The sequence below is a fragment of the Salvia hispanica genome, unplaced genomic scaffold (assembly GCF_023119035.1).
Source record: "Salvia hispanica cultivar TCC Black 2014 unplaced genomic scaffold, UniMelb_Shisp_WGS_1.0 HiC_scaffold_699, whole genome shotgun sequence".
Taxonomy (NCBI): domain Eukaryota; kingdom Viridiplantae; phylum Streptophyta; class Magnoliopsida; order Lamiales; family Lamiaceae; genus Salvia; species Salvia hispanica.
The window spans coordinates 82595-101097 of record NW_025952464.1 but is presented as its reverse complement, the minus strand read 5'-3'; the positions used below and the strand labels follow the sequence as shown (position 1 = coordinate 101097).

The following is an 18503-nucleotide window of genomic DNA, read 5'->3' as shown; positions in this document are numbered from 1 at the left end:
GTATTCCTTATCCCTTTGGGGTATCAAATTGTAATAGTATTTCAAACTTTTTTTATAAAAAAATCCACAAAAATGAATATTGTTTAGTTTCATCAATAAAAAATACTAGTATCTCAAACTTTCTGCAATTAATAAATTTAGTGGTCTGTAGCTGAATGGAGGCAGATCACCAAACTACGTTTAATTATTACTAGTAATTTTTTTGGCCCTACCCTAACAACGACTTAATGATGAAATGTGGATTTTCAGACTAATTAATCAAATCTTAATTGGTTTTCGAACCGTATCAAAATTTAAAAATCTTGGATTTTTTTAGATTACGCCTAAATATTGAATATTATTTGTTTTTTTTATCTACAAATTAAGGCTAATATTTCATTTGATTTATCTAAGCAGTCTGTTAAAATTTTGGAGAACATTTGACTAATTGCATGTAAATGAGTCAAAAAAGTAATTATAATAATAATTGTTATATAAAAAAATATAAAAAAAAAATATTATTTCTCGTGAAAGAGATCAAAGTATTATGCATGGCTATCCTTAAGAAATTGTCACATAAAATTTAAATTTTGTACACCTAATTGGGGCAAGTGGAAATAAAAACACACGTATACATATACAACAAATACTTTATTACTTTCCACAAATTTTTAAAAAATACAGACACGTATATGTTACTAATACTATAAGAAAAAAGAAAATTTACATAATAATATGTTATGTCTAATTAAATACCCCTATTAATAACAAATAAACAAATTAAGGTAATTTAAAATACAAACACAAAATTCTGTGTTGGAAGCATAAAAAGCAAAAGGGAAAAAATAAATAAAAAAAAAAGGCTCATGGAGTTTAGAGTTTAGAGCAATTAAAGGCGTACAACAAATATGTTTACAAGTTACTTTTGTATTAATTAATGTATTATTCCATAGTAAAAAAAGTCATGTTCGGAATTAATTAGAGGGACGTGAGTATATATATAGATGCATTTTGGGGGGCGGAAAAAAGAGAAAGAAAAGGAAAAAGGTTGTGAAGATGAGGAGGAATTCATGGAGTGGGTTTGGTGTAATTGTGTATGTAATGATGAGTTTTTGTGAAGGGCGTGTGGATCTCCCGCCAAACGTAACGGTTCCGGCAGTATTTGCGTTTGGAGATTCGATCGTTGATCAAGGCATGAACAATCATATGGCAACACTTGTCAAATGCAATTTCCCGCCCTACGGAAGAGATCTCAACAACGCCGTTCCCACCGGCAGATTTAGCAACGGCAAGACTCCTCCGGACTTCATCGGTATGTTTAACAACATAGCAAAACTGTGATATCTAATGACACACTTTGAACTCAATCAAACCATCTGATTGTAACAAAAATTGATTTCTGCATTGCAGCCTCAGAACTGGGAGTGAAAGAACTGATACCAGCTTATCTTGATCCCAATTTGAAGCCTCAAGACCTTCCAACTGGAGTCAGCTTTGCTTCGGGAGGATGCGGCTTCGACCCGCAAACTGCTCAAATAGTGGTACGAGTTTCCATATGTGATGCAACCGTATATACGTACAGTTTTGTCCTAATGTTTGTGAAAAACGTGCAGTCAGCAATACCTCTGTCTGATCAGTTGAATCATTTCAAAGAATACATTGGAAAGCTGAAAGCAGCAGTTGGGGAAGAAAAGGCCAAGTTTATCTTGGCCAACAGCTTATACCTGGTGGTGGCAGGCAGTGATGATCTTGCCAACACTTACTTCACCATCGGCATCCGTCGCCGGCAATACGACGTCAATTCATACACCGATCTCATGGTGTCCTCGGCTTCCAACTTCATTCAGGTAGTAGAAAAGATGTTGACAAATAAACACACATAATCATATACAAGTTGTTAAGCCAGCTATAATATTCCACTGCAATTTAAAAGAAACAGATCATAGTTATAACAGGATATTGGGCCTACTAAAACACTGAAAAACATCCTTCTTGAATCATGAGTTTTGATTTACCAATAAAACATAGGAACTATACAAGCTTGGAGCGAGACGAATCGCTGTTTTCGGCCCCCCACCAATAGGATGTTTGCCGGCTCAGAGAACCCTTGCAGGCGGCATACGAGGATGTGTTCCGAGGAAGAAAATCAGGCTCCCCAAAAGGTTTAAACGAAAGCTCTCCCCGCACTCGCTTCCTCGCCAAGCGCCTCAGTCCAAGATTGTTTACGTCAACATCTACGACCCTCTTCTTGATCTCATCCAACACCCTCAAACCACGGTTAGCCACATTCGATCATTTCTTTCCAACACATATGCACATACATACCTTACTATTTGTCTTTCTCAGGTTCGAGGTTAGTGACAAAGGCTGCTGGGACAGGAAACATAGAGTGGTCATACTGTGTAACAAATTGAGCAGAACGTGCAGCGATGACTCTAAGTACGTTTTTTGGGACAGCTACCATCCCACTGAGAGAGCATACCGGGTTCTCGTTGATCTAATCCTACACAAATACATCAACGCCTTAGAATGAGGCCTCCAACTGCCTAAAACAATTTTATTTATTGGGACCAATTTTTAAAAACAGAGGGCTTTTTTTAACATGTTTTCTTTCTTATGTAAATCATCTGCCTCAACTCATATGTTCTACTTCAATCAATTAAATGTTATGATTAATTTGCAACAAATTGAACAAGCATTTTTTATATGAATGATCTCAAGCTCTACCAAACATTTGAGGACAGTGTAATGCCATAATTCATCCACTATTACGAAAGATTTATTGTTCTAAAATCCTCTTCAAAACTTCAACCTGCAGGCGATTATGAAATGAGATCTTTTCTAGCAGTACAATATAATATCTCAAATGAAACAGAGCAACTTTCAAATTTATTGTATATCCTATTCTAATCGTAGTAGATAGTAACATAGGAAAAAAAATAAAATAAAGACATATACTAATAATCTCACATTTCAGAAATGTATCAAGCATAATGGACGTCCCAAATGAAAAGTATAGTAATATCAAATAGAATGAACAAAAGTGGTATAAACATATAATTAAAAATATCTATTTTGTTCTAAAAAGTATATAAAACTATTAAACTAGCCTAAGATATCTTTTGGTACACGAATAATAAGCGCGACAGATCAAAATGACCCACTCCCTCCCTCCCTCCCACCAGACGGATCAAATCGAACTCGTGGGATCGAAAAATAATTAATAATACATAATATAATATTTAAATAAATATTATATATATTAATAAAATTAAAATATTGCATTATTTTTGTTAAGCAGGTAATTAAATAATGCTAGTATCCATATTTTTGAAAATATAAAAAAAACACATCATACAATAATTTAATTTTATTTGTAATTTTACGAATATTATTGTTGTGTAAATACAAAAAGTTACAAGTCAAATTAAATCAAATTATTGAATCATTTCTAAATGACAATTATTTTTAATATTTTACACATTTTCAATTTACTTGGACTATTAATAAAACATTAATTAAATCAAACAAACTGCAAATACATATTAAAAGTATTTGGAGTAGTACTATTTAAGTTTACAGTTAAAAGAAAGAAATAAAATAAATTTGTATTAAAAAATTCCTTGGTTTACTCAAACAAATTTACGGTGGTGTGCCGCTTTCTTCTTCGTCTTTTTGAACTTCGCAATTTTCTTCTTTTTCAATTTTCTCATGAAGCTTTTCTCTTTGGTGAGACTATTTCACCTCTCTCCTAATCTTTTTTCTTCAAATTCTCTTCCTCATTTCTCTTTCGTGGACACGAGCGACCAAAGCGTGGGTCGAACGATGCGATGTTTGGGTCGACGAATGATTTTGTGAGGTTCTCGGAGGTATTGAGGACACCCGGTGGGGTCGGCCGACCCCACCCGACCCCACCGGGTCCATCATTCGTCCACGTTATTGAGTCACTTCTTTTCGCACTCGTTTGAAAATAATAATAAATAGTTAAAATGGAGATAAAATAAAGTAAGAAATAGAATAATATAGTTAAGACTCTTAATTATATTATTTACTTTTTGCTTTACTTTATCTCCACTTTAACTATTTGTTATTACTTTTTTAAAGCAGTCGAAAAAGTGAATCAATAACATGGGCGTGAGATTATACGAATACATATAATACAAATTTATTTTATATAAAAAATACTCCCTCTCAGTCCCCTAAATATTGTCCCACATTGATTCAGATGCGAGTTTTAAGAAATGTAATGAAAAGTGAGTTGAAAAAGTTTATGGAATGTCTTTAAAGTTAAGGCCAAAATTGGTCCTAAAGATATGATCATTTTACCTTTTTGGTCATAAACTTTATCTTTTGAATTTTTGGTCTTGCACATATGGAAATTTGATCATTTCGGTCCTCCGTCAATAGTTCCGTTAATTTTTTAACAGTTATGTGCGGACCAAAAAATTCAAAAGATAAAGTTTATGACCAAAATGGTAAAATGACCATATGTTTATGACCAATTTTGGCCTTAACTCTTAGTTTTATGATAAAATGTGAATAAGAATAAGTTAGTTAATATGGGTACACTACCAAAAATGGTAAAAAGTGAAATGAGACAAATTTTGTGGAGGACGAGAAATAGAAAAATTGGATAAACTTTGGGACGGAAGAAGTAATTATTATACAATATTTATAATAATAACTAATTTTTTCTAATAAATACTTAGTAAACATAATTAATGTGTATACTTATAGAGAGAGGGATTTAGGAGTTAGTTGATTGATACGGGCTCGTGACTCATTTCATGTTAATGCAAAACCTAATAACCACATTTTCAGGCCTACAATTATAACGATTTTTATTCTATTTCTTGAAGATGAGTTATTTACGAAAATTTGTGAAGGCATTTGTTGACTTGTCTATTAATATTTTTGGTTAATAATACTATTCATGATTACAGTATTCAAGGTATTATAAACATGTTTCCAATTTCGTTTATATTAGCAATTGACCCCAACTTTCAGCGAAATTATATAGAATATCTCATTATATAAAATCTGGTGATAGTAAAGTTCATTCATAGGCTGAGGAATGAGGTGGGATTGATTTATCTTGTGATTCAAATTTTGTTGATACTATAGTATCTCTAAAATAATGCAATATTTATTTTACCTATGCTAGTATCTCTAAAATAACGAATTTCTAGTAGATAAGCCGGTATCTTATGTTCATAGTAATGCATATTGACTTGTGACATCTCACCAATATCACTAAAATATCCGACGGAATTAATTGTAATTAAGTTTGTTTTAATCGTTCGGTTTAAAGAGCACCGTATAGTTGAGATGTGAGAAAGTTATGGATCTCCTTGGTATATGGATCAAATTATTATCTATTTAATGCATTCGGATAAAATGGTTTTTAATAATTCAAATCAAATTGACTTGGATTACACATTGTTACTTTTGTATGCACCTTCATTCCTGGATTAAAATTGGTGCCCCAGTTGTTTTCACTGTCAATCACCTTATTCATAGAAGATCTAACGGAGACTAAAAAAGTGACAGGTATGTCACTTGGTAAAATCCGTAGATATGCTTTTCTTCTTCTACTATTGTTCTTGTCTGATTTCTTGAGGTATTTTGTTGTTTGGGTGATTCTGTAGGCATTCTTTTTTAATAGATTTTGTTTGGCTATTTGCTCATCATTCCTTGGTTATTGGCTTAGTCTTATTTTTGTCACTTGTTTTTGCTGTCTTTATTAGCCTTTTGAACCTCAGTTTTATAAGTTGAGCCATTAATTACTACTTCTCTTCCATAATAGTAGAAGCGTTTCTTTTCAAGACTTTAATTTAAAAAAAATTGTGTTAAGTGGGTTAGTTAAAGGAAGAATAAATTAGAACATAAAAAAAGGTATTGAGATGAAAAAATAATAAAGTAAGAGATAGTAGAAAAGTAATTGAGAATAAATGTGTTGACTTTTTACTAAAAAAGGAAATGAGTCTACTATTATAACACCAAAATAGCAAAATGACTCTACTACTATGACACAAAGGAGTATAATTTTTTGCTACAAGGAGTATAATTTTTGGGTTTGAGATTTTCTAATTGCATAAAAAATTACCTAGAATAAGAAAATAAGTACACAAATTAAAATGATTGCACTTATCAATGCTATAAATATAATTGTTTGAACATTATTAGATACATATTGATCAATCTTAAATATTATTTCCTCGGTCCCATAAAAATATGGGCAATAGATATGGCATGAGAATTAAGACAAATTAGTAAAATAAGATATAGGAGGAAATAATGTAAGAGAGATGAGGAGAGTGATAGTTAAAGTAGTATTAGTGGATAGTTGGACCTACATGATTAAATTGATATAATTTTTCAAAAATAGAAATATGTGGAACGGATGAAAATAAAAAGTGCACATATTTTTATGGACGAAGTAATAATGTTACACACTCATTCATTCCTTTCTATTTTTAAATATCTAACTTAACTAGGTAAATAGTATTAGGCATGAATAAATTAGTGTAAAATTAGTCCTATTTATATATATTAATTATTGGAATATGGGGTCTATCAACTATTTATAATAAAAATAAAATAAAATTTTTATTATGTGACTGATGGAAAAAAAAAACAGAACTCTTGAGAGTGTATATATATTGCCTATTTTAAGGTTTATTTTAATGTTTGGAAAGTGGAAAGACATCGATCGTGAGTTCGTGACTCATCAGAGTTTTTATTATTATGCATATAAGTGTTAGCACGTTATTGATGCACTATTTTTCATTATGTCAACCAGAAAATTCAATATTGGGACATGTTTACTAGCACTAAGAAAATTCTTGTATATAATAAATCATACAAACTGGTGATATTTTTAGCATTATGTATAGTTCAGAATACTTCCAATTAAGGCGAATAATTCAGGGTATCAAATTCTAATATTTCACCCTTTTATAAGCAATAAATATATGTTTACAACTCACTTTTGTACTATTAATTGTATTATTATTCCATAGTAAAGTAATGCAGAATGACGTGATGTTGTGAATTAATTTTAGAGGCAGAGAAAGAAAAGGAAGAGGTTGTGAAGATGAGGAGGAATTCCAATTCATGGAGTTTGTTTGGTGTAATTACTGTGTATGCAATGATGAGTTGTTGTGAAGGGCGAATCGTTCTCCGCCGAACGTGACGGTCCCAGCGGTATTTGCGTTCGGAGATTCGATCGTTGATCAAGGCGCAACAATCATGTGGCAACATTGATCAAATGCAATTTCCAGCCCTACGGAAAAGATCTCCACGGCTTCGGTCCCACCGGCAGATTCAGCAACGGCAAGACCCTCCGGACTTTATCGGTAATGTGGCTCGCATGTTTATTAATACGATTCACCTTATTTTCTTAGTTTATAGAGAGAATTTTTTTCTAAAAATGAAAATGTCTAAAAAAAAGGTGACATCTTTTGGGACGGAGGAGTAGTAAAATTCCCACTTGGATGACATAATTTAAATAAAAAAGCAAAGGTTTGAAATAAATGTAACAAAATTGATAGGAGTATTTGCATTGCAGCCTCAGAATTGGGAGTGAGAGAACTGATACCAGCTTATCTTGATTCCAATTTGACGCCTGAAGACCTTGTAACTGGAGTCAGCTTTGCTTCGGGAGGATGCGGCTACGACCCGCAAACTGCTCAAATAGTGGTATGATTGTAATAAAATTTGAGGAATTTTTTGTCGTAATAATCGAATACTATAATGTACTCGTGCAGTTAGCAATATCACTGTCTCAGCAGTTGGATCAATTCAGAGAATACATTGGAAAGCTGAAAGCAGCAGTTGGGGAAGAAAAGGCCAAGTTTATCCTGGAAAACAGCTTATTCCTGGTGGTGGCAGGCAGTGATGATCTTGCCAACACTTACTTCACACTCGGCATCCGTCGCGCCCAATACGACGTCAACTCATACGCTGATCTCATGGTGTCCTCGGCTTGCAACTTCATAGAGGTATGTATGTTAGTACAAATTAATAAACACAGATGATGTATACTATATAATAATATTCCAATGCAGGACATATACAGGCTTGGAGCGAGACGAATTGCTGTTTTCGGCGCCCACCTATTGGATGTTTGCCGGCTCAGAGAACCCTTAAAGGTGGCATAAGCAGGTTTTGTTCCGAGGAACAAAATGAGGCTGCGCAATTGGTTAATTCCAAGCTCGCACCCGCACTTGCTTCCATACGCCAACGCTTGCCTCAGTCCAGGCCTGTTTACATCAATATCTATGACCCTCTTCTTGATCTCATCCAACACCCTTATAACCACGGTCAGCCCCTATTTTTACTTGTTCATCTCATCATATATATTCACACTATCTCCATGCGCTTGTTTTAGGGTTCGAGGTTAGTGACAAAGGCTGCTGCGGGTCAGGAGCCATAGAAGTGGTCTTACTGTGTAACCGATGGAGTAGAATGTGCCAGCGATGACTCTAAGTACGTATTTTGGGACAGCTACCATCCCACTGAGAGCGCATACAAGATTATCGTTGATCAACTCCTACAAGAATCCGTCAAGTACTTCGAATGAGATTGGGAAACAATTTCATTCTTAATTTCTTATGTGAATCATCTGAGGATGCCTCAAGTGATGATATGTTCCACTTGTCAATAATGGTGTGTGCTACCTAGACTAAGGGAGATGCTGTAACAACCCTATAAAAGGGGCTTCACTAAATATTCAACATACACAATAAAACAATCAAATATTCATCTCTCGATTACCAAAGTTCATTTACTGATTTTTCCAGGTTGAGGTATATCACAAACTAAATCATCAAGCTCTACCAAACATTTGAGGATGAACTATACTACTACTATAATTTAGATACAAACATCAGATTCACAAGTACCATAGCACATTCAATTTCACTCACAATTCGAACAACACTTAAACTTGAAAACATAAGACAAATTCATGCGATAGCAAATATTAACATTCATTTTCATACGATCCCAAACACAATTAAGAGACGTTCATATCTCCTTTTTTGTTTCCCCACCAAGGATGCCTTGAACCACGGCACCCAAAACGACGTCGTTTCCTGATACTCCTTGTAGGCTTCAGCCCTATAGTCCTGTTTCGACATTCGCTCCTCCACAAGAACAGTGACGATGCCCAAGCACACACTATTGACCAACGGCCCAATAAACCACCAGCTATAATCCAAATTCCAGGCGAAAGGCTCGACTCCCGACCACCACAACTGCTCTCCAAAGTAGTTGGGGTGGCGGGAATAGCGCCATAGCCCTTCATCCAGAACCGGCACTAGTGCCTCACCGTCCTTCTTCAGCCTCTCATTTCGACCGATAAAGTTGTAAAGCTGCGTGTCGGCGAAATATGCGATTGTGACTCGCCAAGCATTGCGCCGCCGACCGCGTCCCAAATACTTAGTTGCTTTTGGTTTGAGTGGATCACGTAGAATGGCATGGTTATTGCCATCAGAAACGCCTTCACACCATAATATAGTTCGTTACATTATTCATAGCAAGTAGTAATAACTCAAATATAGTCAATTAAATCATACTACTACTATTAAATTATAGTAAATTTTAATTCTGACATCGCAAATTTTGGAATAAATTTTAGAAGTGGCATGAATTTTGATTTAACTGTTGAAATAAGTTGATAGTTAAATTTTGATTAAAATAAGAAACGAAAAATAATACCTGCTGAGCAACATAGACGGTGAAGAAAGAGAGCCACCAAAATTTAGCGCCATACTGTTTCCGCATGTCGTTAATTCTCCAGTCTTCTCTCTCCCAACTGCCATTTCTCCCGCCGTAAGTAGTTGTGCGTCATCCTCACGAACCACACCCACGTCAGCACCACCACCAATCCCGATCGCCGCCCCTCCCACTCTGCCGCCGGGTGGTTCCTGTAGTAGTGAAGCGCCAGCACCGGTATCACCGTCCAGTACAGGTCGATCAGCTGAAAAATTAAATTGAGTCAAATCAAATTAGGGCTTTTCCGATTTGGGGGAAAAAATTGAGGGGACGAACGAACCCAGTTGCTTGACTGGAGGAGGGCGAGGGCCCAGAAGAGGACGTTGATGTTGAGGAAGAAGAGGAGATTGGCTAGGAGGACGGGGTGGTGGTAGCACCACGCCGCCCACGGAGAGTCGGGCGATCCGGCGTAGTGGCGGAGGAAGGAGTGGTAGAAGAAGATGGACGGGGGGGAGCGAGGAATGCTAGCGCGGTGCAGAGCATGTTTTTGGCGGGAGAGTGGTTGCTGGTGGAATTCGCCATTGGCGATGAATCGGTGATGGTGAAGATTCAGAACGGTTAAGGTTGTGTTTAGAGAGGTAGCTGGTTTTATAGAGCTACTGTTCTTCATCTTGCTTCACCTGTTTTTGTTTACTTTTATATTTAACAATTCTTTAGATATTCTATTTTGATTTTGGATTCTCTTCTTCTAAAGTTGGTACACATCTTTCATTAATACACTCTAAATATGAAAACTCATTTTCAAAAATTCATGTTAAATTGCAATTGGTCCTCTTTAAAGGTTAACGTCACCTCTGGCCCTTTCCACAAACTCTCATATTTCGGAACGTAACATCACGGCTTCCTGGGCCAATGTCACAATTGGTTCATTTTCCGAGCCATCATTAGATGGCACGCGATTTGTCATATTACCCACATTTACATATAATTCAAACTTCAAAATATTTTTTTACATTACTTACTTCCAATCTGGGTTTGATTTGTTACATCACCCGATTTGAAATCGTGTACTCGTGAGTATGAGGGTCAACTCCGTTAACCACCATTTTTGACTAAAAATTAGTATAATTTCTGTGCACTGTTATCCTATTCTATTTTTTTATAGCATTAATTTTACCAGTCTTGGGTTGATATTGACTAATTTTGCCAGAAGTGGACAAACTACGTCGACTAATAAATACTTTATTGCAACGTCAATATTATCAATAAAAATATAGTAGTTAAATAATAAATACTCTTACTTCTACTCATTTGTGTAGAATTAACTAAAAATAGAAAAAATCGCCAAAAAAATATTAGCAATTGAAAATATTGACAAATTGCACTAACTTTTTTTATCCTATTTTTCTTTATATTTTTAAAATCTTAAAATCCTTACCGAGGAAGTATATTTGATTTCTTTAGCCTCACTAATTTTATGGCACGGTTGATGGGCCAAAAAATATATGAACATCAATTTAACTAAAATGTTAATGAAATGGGAAAAAATAATGTTAACATGTTATATTTATTCGGTAATGTGGGGGATGTTTTAATCAAGATAAGAATTTTAATTAATAAATATATTATGAAATCGATGGCGCCGTCTAATGGCAGTAAAAGTAAAGGGGTTGGACCACAGAATCAATTAGTTGGATGGTTAGTGGGCTAATGATTGTAGTTAGTGATAATTTTAATCCGGTGCTCATGCCGGCATAAATCATGATCATCATCATATGCTTTATTCCCAAATCAAATGTATCACACCAACTTTTTTTTATTTTTTTAACCAATGAATGATCACGAGTGTGAAGCGCAGATCAAAACCCAATTCGCATTGAGGGTAAAAGTTATTATAGTTATATGATATGGAAGTTGTCAAATCTGCTAAGTACTTTACAGGATATGAGATTATGTTTCCATTTTTCTGTTAGTCATATTAAGCTGTACTGTATTCATATATTATTTTCAAATATACATTGTCTCAAATAAAATATGTTGGGATAAACAATTGCAATGAGCTGAGTCATTTCTCTAGAATTGGGCCTCAATTGGGCCAGTATATAAAAGCTATGCCCAAATGAGATGTACTAGTAATAATTTTGATTTTGGTGAAATTAGCAAAGAGGTTGGGCTTTGATATATGTATTGTTTTGCACACACTTAGCCCAAAAGAACTGAGAAAATAGAGATAGCGCATGAGATGGAGACAATAACAAAAGTAAAAAATTTCCAATTTCTAAAGACAAATGTCGACAAACGAAGCTGGCAATTCGACAACGACTGACCTTCGATAACTTACTTCAACTTATTTATTTCCCAAAACCAACGACAACAACTACCTTCAAAGTTTTCGACACTGTAGGTTTTATTTTCAGGATTTGTCTGAAGTTAACAGATTATGAAGATTTATATACATGGTACAAAGAAATGGCAGTTCAAATATCAAAATCTTGAGTTGACGTTTTGAGGTGGGCCGAGAGCTATCAGGTCATGGGCCAAATTTGGCCCATCATTTCCAATTTTCAGTTCAGATTTGAATTGAATCGGCCCATATAGTTATCTGATTTAATATGATACAATATGAAAGTAATTAATATTTCATTCAATTCTTTATTTTACCGGACGTACCAATTAAATAAAATAAGTCGTTCCAGTCTCACCTAATTAAACAGTCATACCTATGCTAATATGCTATAACCAATCAATTCCTTATGGAGTACTAGTATTAAATAAACAATTTTCAACGCATCCCCCCAAAAAAATCAAATGCCGGGATAACTAGAAAGAAATGATGATATAGAGAAGTAATTAATGAAAAAAATAAGTAATTAATTGACAAGCCTAATATCTTCACAACTTGGCTCGAAACATGTCGTTACATGTAAAGTTCTCATTTCTTAATACACCTTGTTTCTGAAAAGGAAAATAATCACTTGCATAATCCCATATAAAATAAATTTTATATGTGTTTTTTGATAAATTAACATCAAGATAATTAAATAAACTGAAATAGAATCATGATCGAAAATTCAAATCCTCTCATGGATAAAAGGGTTGGCCCAAACCTAAACTAGGCTTCTAACAGTTTGGGCCCAAGCCGATCTAGATTCCTAGGTTTACAAAAAGTTATGTTAAAATTTGTTATCGCCATGAGCCTCGCATGACCTAGCTTTGTATTATTTAATGGATCGATTCTAGAGGGCCTACTTGAAAGTCCAGGTTTTGAATGTAGAGGAAGGGGGGTTGTTTTGGTCCCGACCAGGGACTAAGAGGAGACAATGGTCGTTTTGTAAGGTTCCGATCGAAACATGCAACAATGGGTAAATGTGACACCAAAATGTTTCAATAATGTGAGTTCAATGTTTGCGAAAATGTTCAATTTAGAAGGATCGATGACAACAAAGCAAATGGTGGCAGAGATCCAAGAGGAAAGAAAAGAAAAATTAGAAAAAAAAGAAAATAAATAAAATTTACCTTCCGTGAATTTTGAATTTTAAGTAGAATTTAATAATTTGTCATTAAAATTGAAGAAGAGGTGATATACCAGAATCTACTATTTTCACGGTTTTATTTTAGGTATATTTTCCTTTTAAAAAAAATAATTAAACAATATCTTTTCGCCTTCCGCGTGCGATATATTTGGGCTTCCCCCTTATTTATATCTCTGTAGCAGAAAAATCCCCCATCCCCAATTTCGAGCCCTAATCCAATTTCCAAACCCTCTCTCAAATCGAATTCCATGGCTTCCGCGTCGGAGAACTCCGGCAAGAAGATCATCCTCCGCAGCTCCGATGGCGAGGTCTTCGAGGTCGACGAGGCGGTCGCCGTCGAATCTCAAACCATCAAGCACATGATCGAGGACGACTGCGTCGACAACGTCATTCCGATCCCCAACGTCACTGGCAAAATCCTCTCCAAGGTCATCGAGTACTGCAAAAAGCACGTCGACGCCGCCGCCTCCTCCGCTTCCACCAAGGCCGAGGACAAGGTTGCCTCCTCTGACGACGAACTCAAGGCTTTCGACGCCGAATTCGTCAAAGTCGACCAGGCCACGCTGTTCGACCTGATTTTGGTACATTTTTTTGTTATTCGGTGTTCTGGTGTTTGTCTAGGGTTTTTGATAGCTCTTTGTGATGTTTTATTTGCTGGATTTGTTTGTGCGTTGTGGTTTAGGGCTTTGTTTAATGCTACTTGTTTGCACGTTTATTTGCCTTCTATTCTCCAATTACTGTCATGATTGCTATATTACTTACTTGCGTTTGCGTATTGGACTTGTTATGTGCTTTCAACTTTGTGATTATTGGTTTTGTAACTCACAACTTGTTGTTGTTGACTGATTTTATACATTTTTATTTGTTTACTGTCTTCACACAGTACTAATTTGGGTCAGATAGTATTGCTTTGTTGTCTGTCTATAGAATTTGAGGTTTACAACTAACTGTGGATTTAAATTTTGATATTCCTCTCTGGTTTTGATATGATTACCCATCAAATTTTGAAATTTGAATAATTTGAAATTCTCCCACGACTGCTCCATATCTTAGCAGAGTTGTTGAAAGCTTATTCCATATGTATAGTTTTGTATTTGTTTTTTGATCATTTCATATGTTTATTGAATCATGATTCTTCCAATCATTGTTTGTTCTGCAATCTAGTGGAACAACAATATGATAACCAGTGAAGATAATAGCTTTTCTTCTGTTTTTTTGGTTCTCTTGTGTTAAATAAACCTTGTAAATCTAACTATTGATGATTTCACTTTCAATAGAATACAATACTCTTGTTGTAGTTATACCCTTGTGAATATTTTTAGATCTTTTTGAAAACTCTACTGTCTCTATTGATGATTGTTCAATCCTGTTTTCTGGCCTCATTAACACTTTATTATGTCTTTGATTTTGAAAGTGTCGGTTTAACTACTTTAAACATTTGCAGTCTGCTAACTACCTGAACATCAAGAGCCTTCTGGATCTGACTTGCCAAACAGTTGCTGACATGATCAAGGGAAAGACTCGAGGAGATCAGGAAGACGCTCAACATCAAGAATGATTTCACTCCCGAAGAGGAAGAAGAGGTCCGAAGAGAGAACCAGTGGGGTTTCGAGTAGAAGTAAAACCATTCTGGCTTGTGAATCAAGTGCTACTTGCTGTTTATGGCTTATTTTGTTAACCTTTGAATCGAATGTTTTGTTAAGTTTGGTTTCCCCATGTTTGGCACCAACTTAAACTGTGACTGGGTAATATCTATTCTACTATGGTTGTTATTATTATTATTATTAATATTCGTGTTGCATTTTGGTTTTGTTCTTTTGTTGATCTTTCTAAGAGCACACAACATTCCAGCAGGGAAAAGTTTTAAATAAAAAGTGCTTACCTTTTTTTGATAAGTAAATGTTGCGCAATGAATTCAATATGGGGTGAATCTAGTTGAAAAACTCATTTTGTTTTGCATAACCAAACAGCCAATTATTGTGAAAGACTGTGAGCCTTTCGTATTTGACTAGCCCTTTGGCGTTTTAGTTAGCTGCAACTGCAATTGAGTATTGATGTGTATCGATGGTGAGACCTTCCAAGTCCCCCAAGCCTATTTATGGGTGTGTTATTGGTGTATCCTCGGCTCATTGTATAAATAAGTTCATCGATGCCTAGCGGGCGTGGGTTTGATTGAGGCACTTCTATGCCCTAGGAAGATAATTGTCTTACAAATGGAATGTTTCTCCTAGACTTGACTTAAGGTTCTTTTGTTTAATCTGTGGTTTACATTATTGTTTTCCATTTTTGTTGTTTTGAATTTCGTTTCCTTTTAAGAGTATTTCAATTAATTTGTCATCCCACACACACACAAGAAGCATTGTTCAAAAGTTATTTCTTTCCTCAAAATCGACTTCATAAACATCACAAATGAAAGCATATCAACACCTTGCAGAAAATACAACAGATGATGTCCTGTTATTCATCAGCATCTCAGTTTTAGCAGAGGCCAAAGAGGAAACGAATATCTAAACAGCACGACCTACTTATGTAAGAGCTCATCGAAGCATCATAACAAAAACATTCAAAATGGATGTTCATCAATAACATATGCAACTAACTAACAAAGCATCATGAATTCAAGAAGATACTTAGCAAGAAGGAATCCAGTTTTGAATAACATGAAATGAAAGGGCGGAGCTGTTAGCTACTAGTTCAACACCTTTGGCATACGACATAACAATTCATCAGCATCTCAGTTTTAGCAGAAGCCGGAGAGAAAACAAATGTCTAAAGAGCACGACCTACGTATGTAAGAGCTCAACAAGGCATCATAACATAAAGGTTCACAACGGAGGTCGACCAACAACTTATGTAAGAACTAACAAAGCATCAAGGTGAAACTGCACAAGAAGGAATCCAGCTTTTAATACCATGAATCGAAAGGGCTGAGCTTTTAGCTACTCGTCAACGCCTTCTTGGCAGCGTCCTCTTCTGCTTTCATCTTCCTCTCCCACCTTCTCTTCTTGTAATCATCCAACATCTTGGGCATCTCTTCCATCAGTCGAGCAGTATTGGCTCGCTTCTCGGCAGCCAACCTAGCAACCTTGTGACCTTTCCTCTTCATCTTCATCTCCTTCCTTTCTGAATCAAATTCCCAATCACCTCCAGCAAGGAGGACCTCTTTGCGGATCTGAGCTCGGCGGCGTGCACTGATAGCTAGAGGCTTCCAAGCACCAAGCTCCCAGTAACCCCACACCCTTTGACAGCTCATCCCTGTATTTTGTCAGCTTCTCTCTCCATGGGAACTGGTATTCCCCAACAGCTTTTGCAACAGATTTCACTGCTTTCCCAGCCATGACTGAAACCATAGTAGTCACAAATTTGTACAAAATGTGAGTGGTTCGTGGTGTGGCATCATTGGACATATAGACAAACAACTATTCTTCACAATGAAGCATTTAAATCATGTTAATGAAACTTCAATCATAATGCAGCAACATGTGGCTCTCTAATTAACGCTATATATATCATATATGACACACATCAATTTGACATTTTCACAAACAGCTTAGCTGCATATCTTCACAATCTACCATTTCAACCACAATGAGGAAAATTCAATCATAATGAAACAACATCAACCATTTCTGGCTCTTCTAATTAACGTTATATATATGATACAATTCAATTTGACATTTTAAAAACAGCTTAGCTGCATATATTCTTAATCAAGCATTTCAACCACAATGAGGAAACTTCAATCATAATGAAACAAAATCAACCATTTCTGCTCTTCTAATTAACGCTATATATATGATACAATTCAATTTGACATTTTGACAAACAGCTAAGCTGCATATATTCTCAATCAAGCATTTCAACCACCACAAGGAGCAGCATGAAGCATTTGTGGCACTTCTAACTAACGCAATATACATGAAACACTTCCATTTGCGTTCGATTTTAACTATTTTCCCTCTGATTTACCAGATAATTAAAAAAAAGAAGAAGTCAATGTCGGAAACAATACGAAGCCTTTTAATCGTACATCAAATTTCAATTAATCAGATTCACAACAAAACAATAAGAAAAATGAAAGATTAGCTGAAGATTAGACCTTGGAGTTTAAGAATCGCGAGCTGAGGAAGATGGAGAACAGCGGCTCTGTCACTTATATTTGGCAAAATCTTGAAACCCCAATTTATTAATCGAAACAGAAAGGAGTCTATTTCTCAGAATTATAGCAGTATGAAAAAACTAAAATACTTGAATATATTAGTATAAAATTACATACCACAATATTATTAATTTTATTTTTAAAACAAGAAAATTAGTCTAGGATCATTGTATTGAGGCATAAATATTTTGCATAAGTTCTGTAATTTAATTATTAATTGGGGTAAATATGTACTAGTTCATTATAGAATTAAAATAGAGTATCCATTCGATTATAAATCAACATTTCAAATATAGAAATTTTAACTAATTATAAAAATACTATGTGACAATATTTAAATTCATTACTACTTTAATGATTTAATCCTATTATATTTGATAAATTTCATTGTCAAAACTAGGTTTTATGCAATGTTTTTTCGATAAGGGAGAACAATTCACATAGTAGAAAGAGTAGTATTTATAATCATTTAGGTGCAATGTCCGGGAAAATTACACTCCATCGATCTCATTAAGATCTCATTTCTGACGAAAGTCAAGAACAGTTAAGAAAAGTTGATAAAAAAGTATTAATATTAAGTATTCACTTGTATATAACTTTTAAATATAATGAATAGAATATAATGAAATATGAGACTCTATATGGAGTACTCCCTTGTCCGCCATTAGGAATCTCATACCTGAGTGGCACGTGTTTGGTAAAGCAAGAAATGTGCTAAAAGCTTATCGAATAGGGTCCCACTCAGATATATTAGCTTTTAAACGAAAGTGAGCTGAATGAGTTACTGTTCTGAACCTCTATTACCATTTAGATAAGTTGAACTAACTCCTATTCGCGGACGGCGGAATACCATTTATGGTAAAAAAGTGAACTGAGACTCCTATTATGGACGTACTTAAATAAAAACGCGACTCCTATTCATCTGACGGAGAGATCAATTAGTCCTATTTAGGACGAGGGAGTATCAATTAGAGTGAGACAAGTAATTTGTAAGGAAACATGTGAAACTTCAACAAGGTAATATATTTGGCAGTTGATAGTGGGTGATAACTCATCTAGGGATGGAATTTGGAAAAATGTCTAGATGAGTTATCACCCCTACCAAAGTGTTT

The 18503-nt window shown here is 35.0% G+C and overlaps 1 protein-coding gene and 4 pseudogenes across 1 annotated transcript; 3 read left to right on the top strand and 2 right to left on the bottom strand.

Moving 5' to 3' along the window:
- The first annotated feature begins 1014 nt into the window (after positions 1-1014).
- LOC125199816 (GDSL esterase/lipase EXL3-like) lies at positions 1015-2547 on the top strand. Its single transcript, XM_048097710.1, has 5 exons — positions 1015-1291; positions 1390-1520; positions 1593-1826; positions 2008-2257; positions 2325-2547. The coding sequence occupies exons 1-5, from the start codon at positions 1036-1038 to the stop codon at positions 2510-2512; spliced, it is 1059 nt and encodes a 352-aa protein (XP_047953667.1). The 5' UTR covers positions 1015-1035; the 3' UTR covers positions 2513-2547.
- Positions 2548-5405: 2858 nt separating this feature from the next.
- Positions 5406-8756, top strand: LOC125199815 (annotated as a pseudogene).
- LOC125199817 lies at positions 8742-10363 on the bottom strand (annotated as a pseudogene).
- Positions 10364-13396: 3033 nt separating this feature from the next.
- On the top strand, positions 13397-15033 carry LOC125199814 (annotated as a pseudogene).
- An 829-nt stretch (positions 15034-15862) lies between these two features.
- Positions 15863-17444, bottom strand: LOC125199827 (annotated as a pseudogene).
- Positions 17445-18503: the final 1059 nt, after the last annotated feature.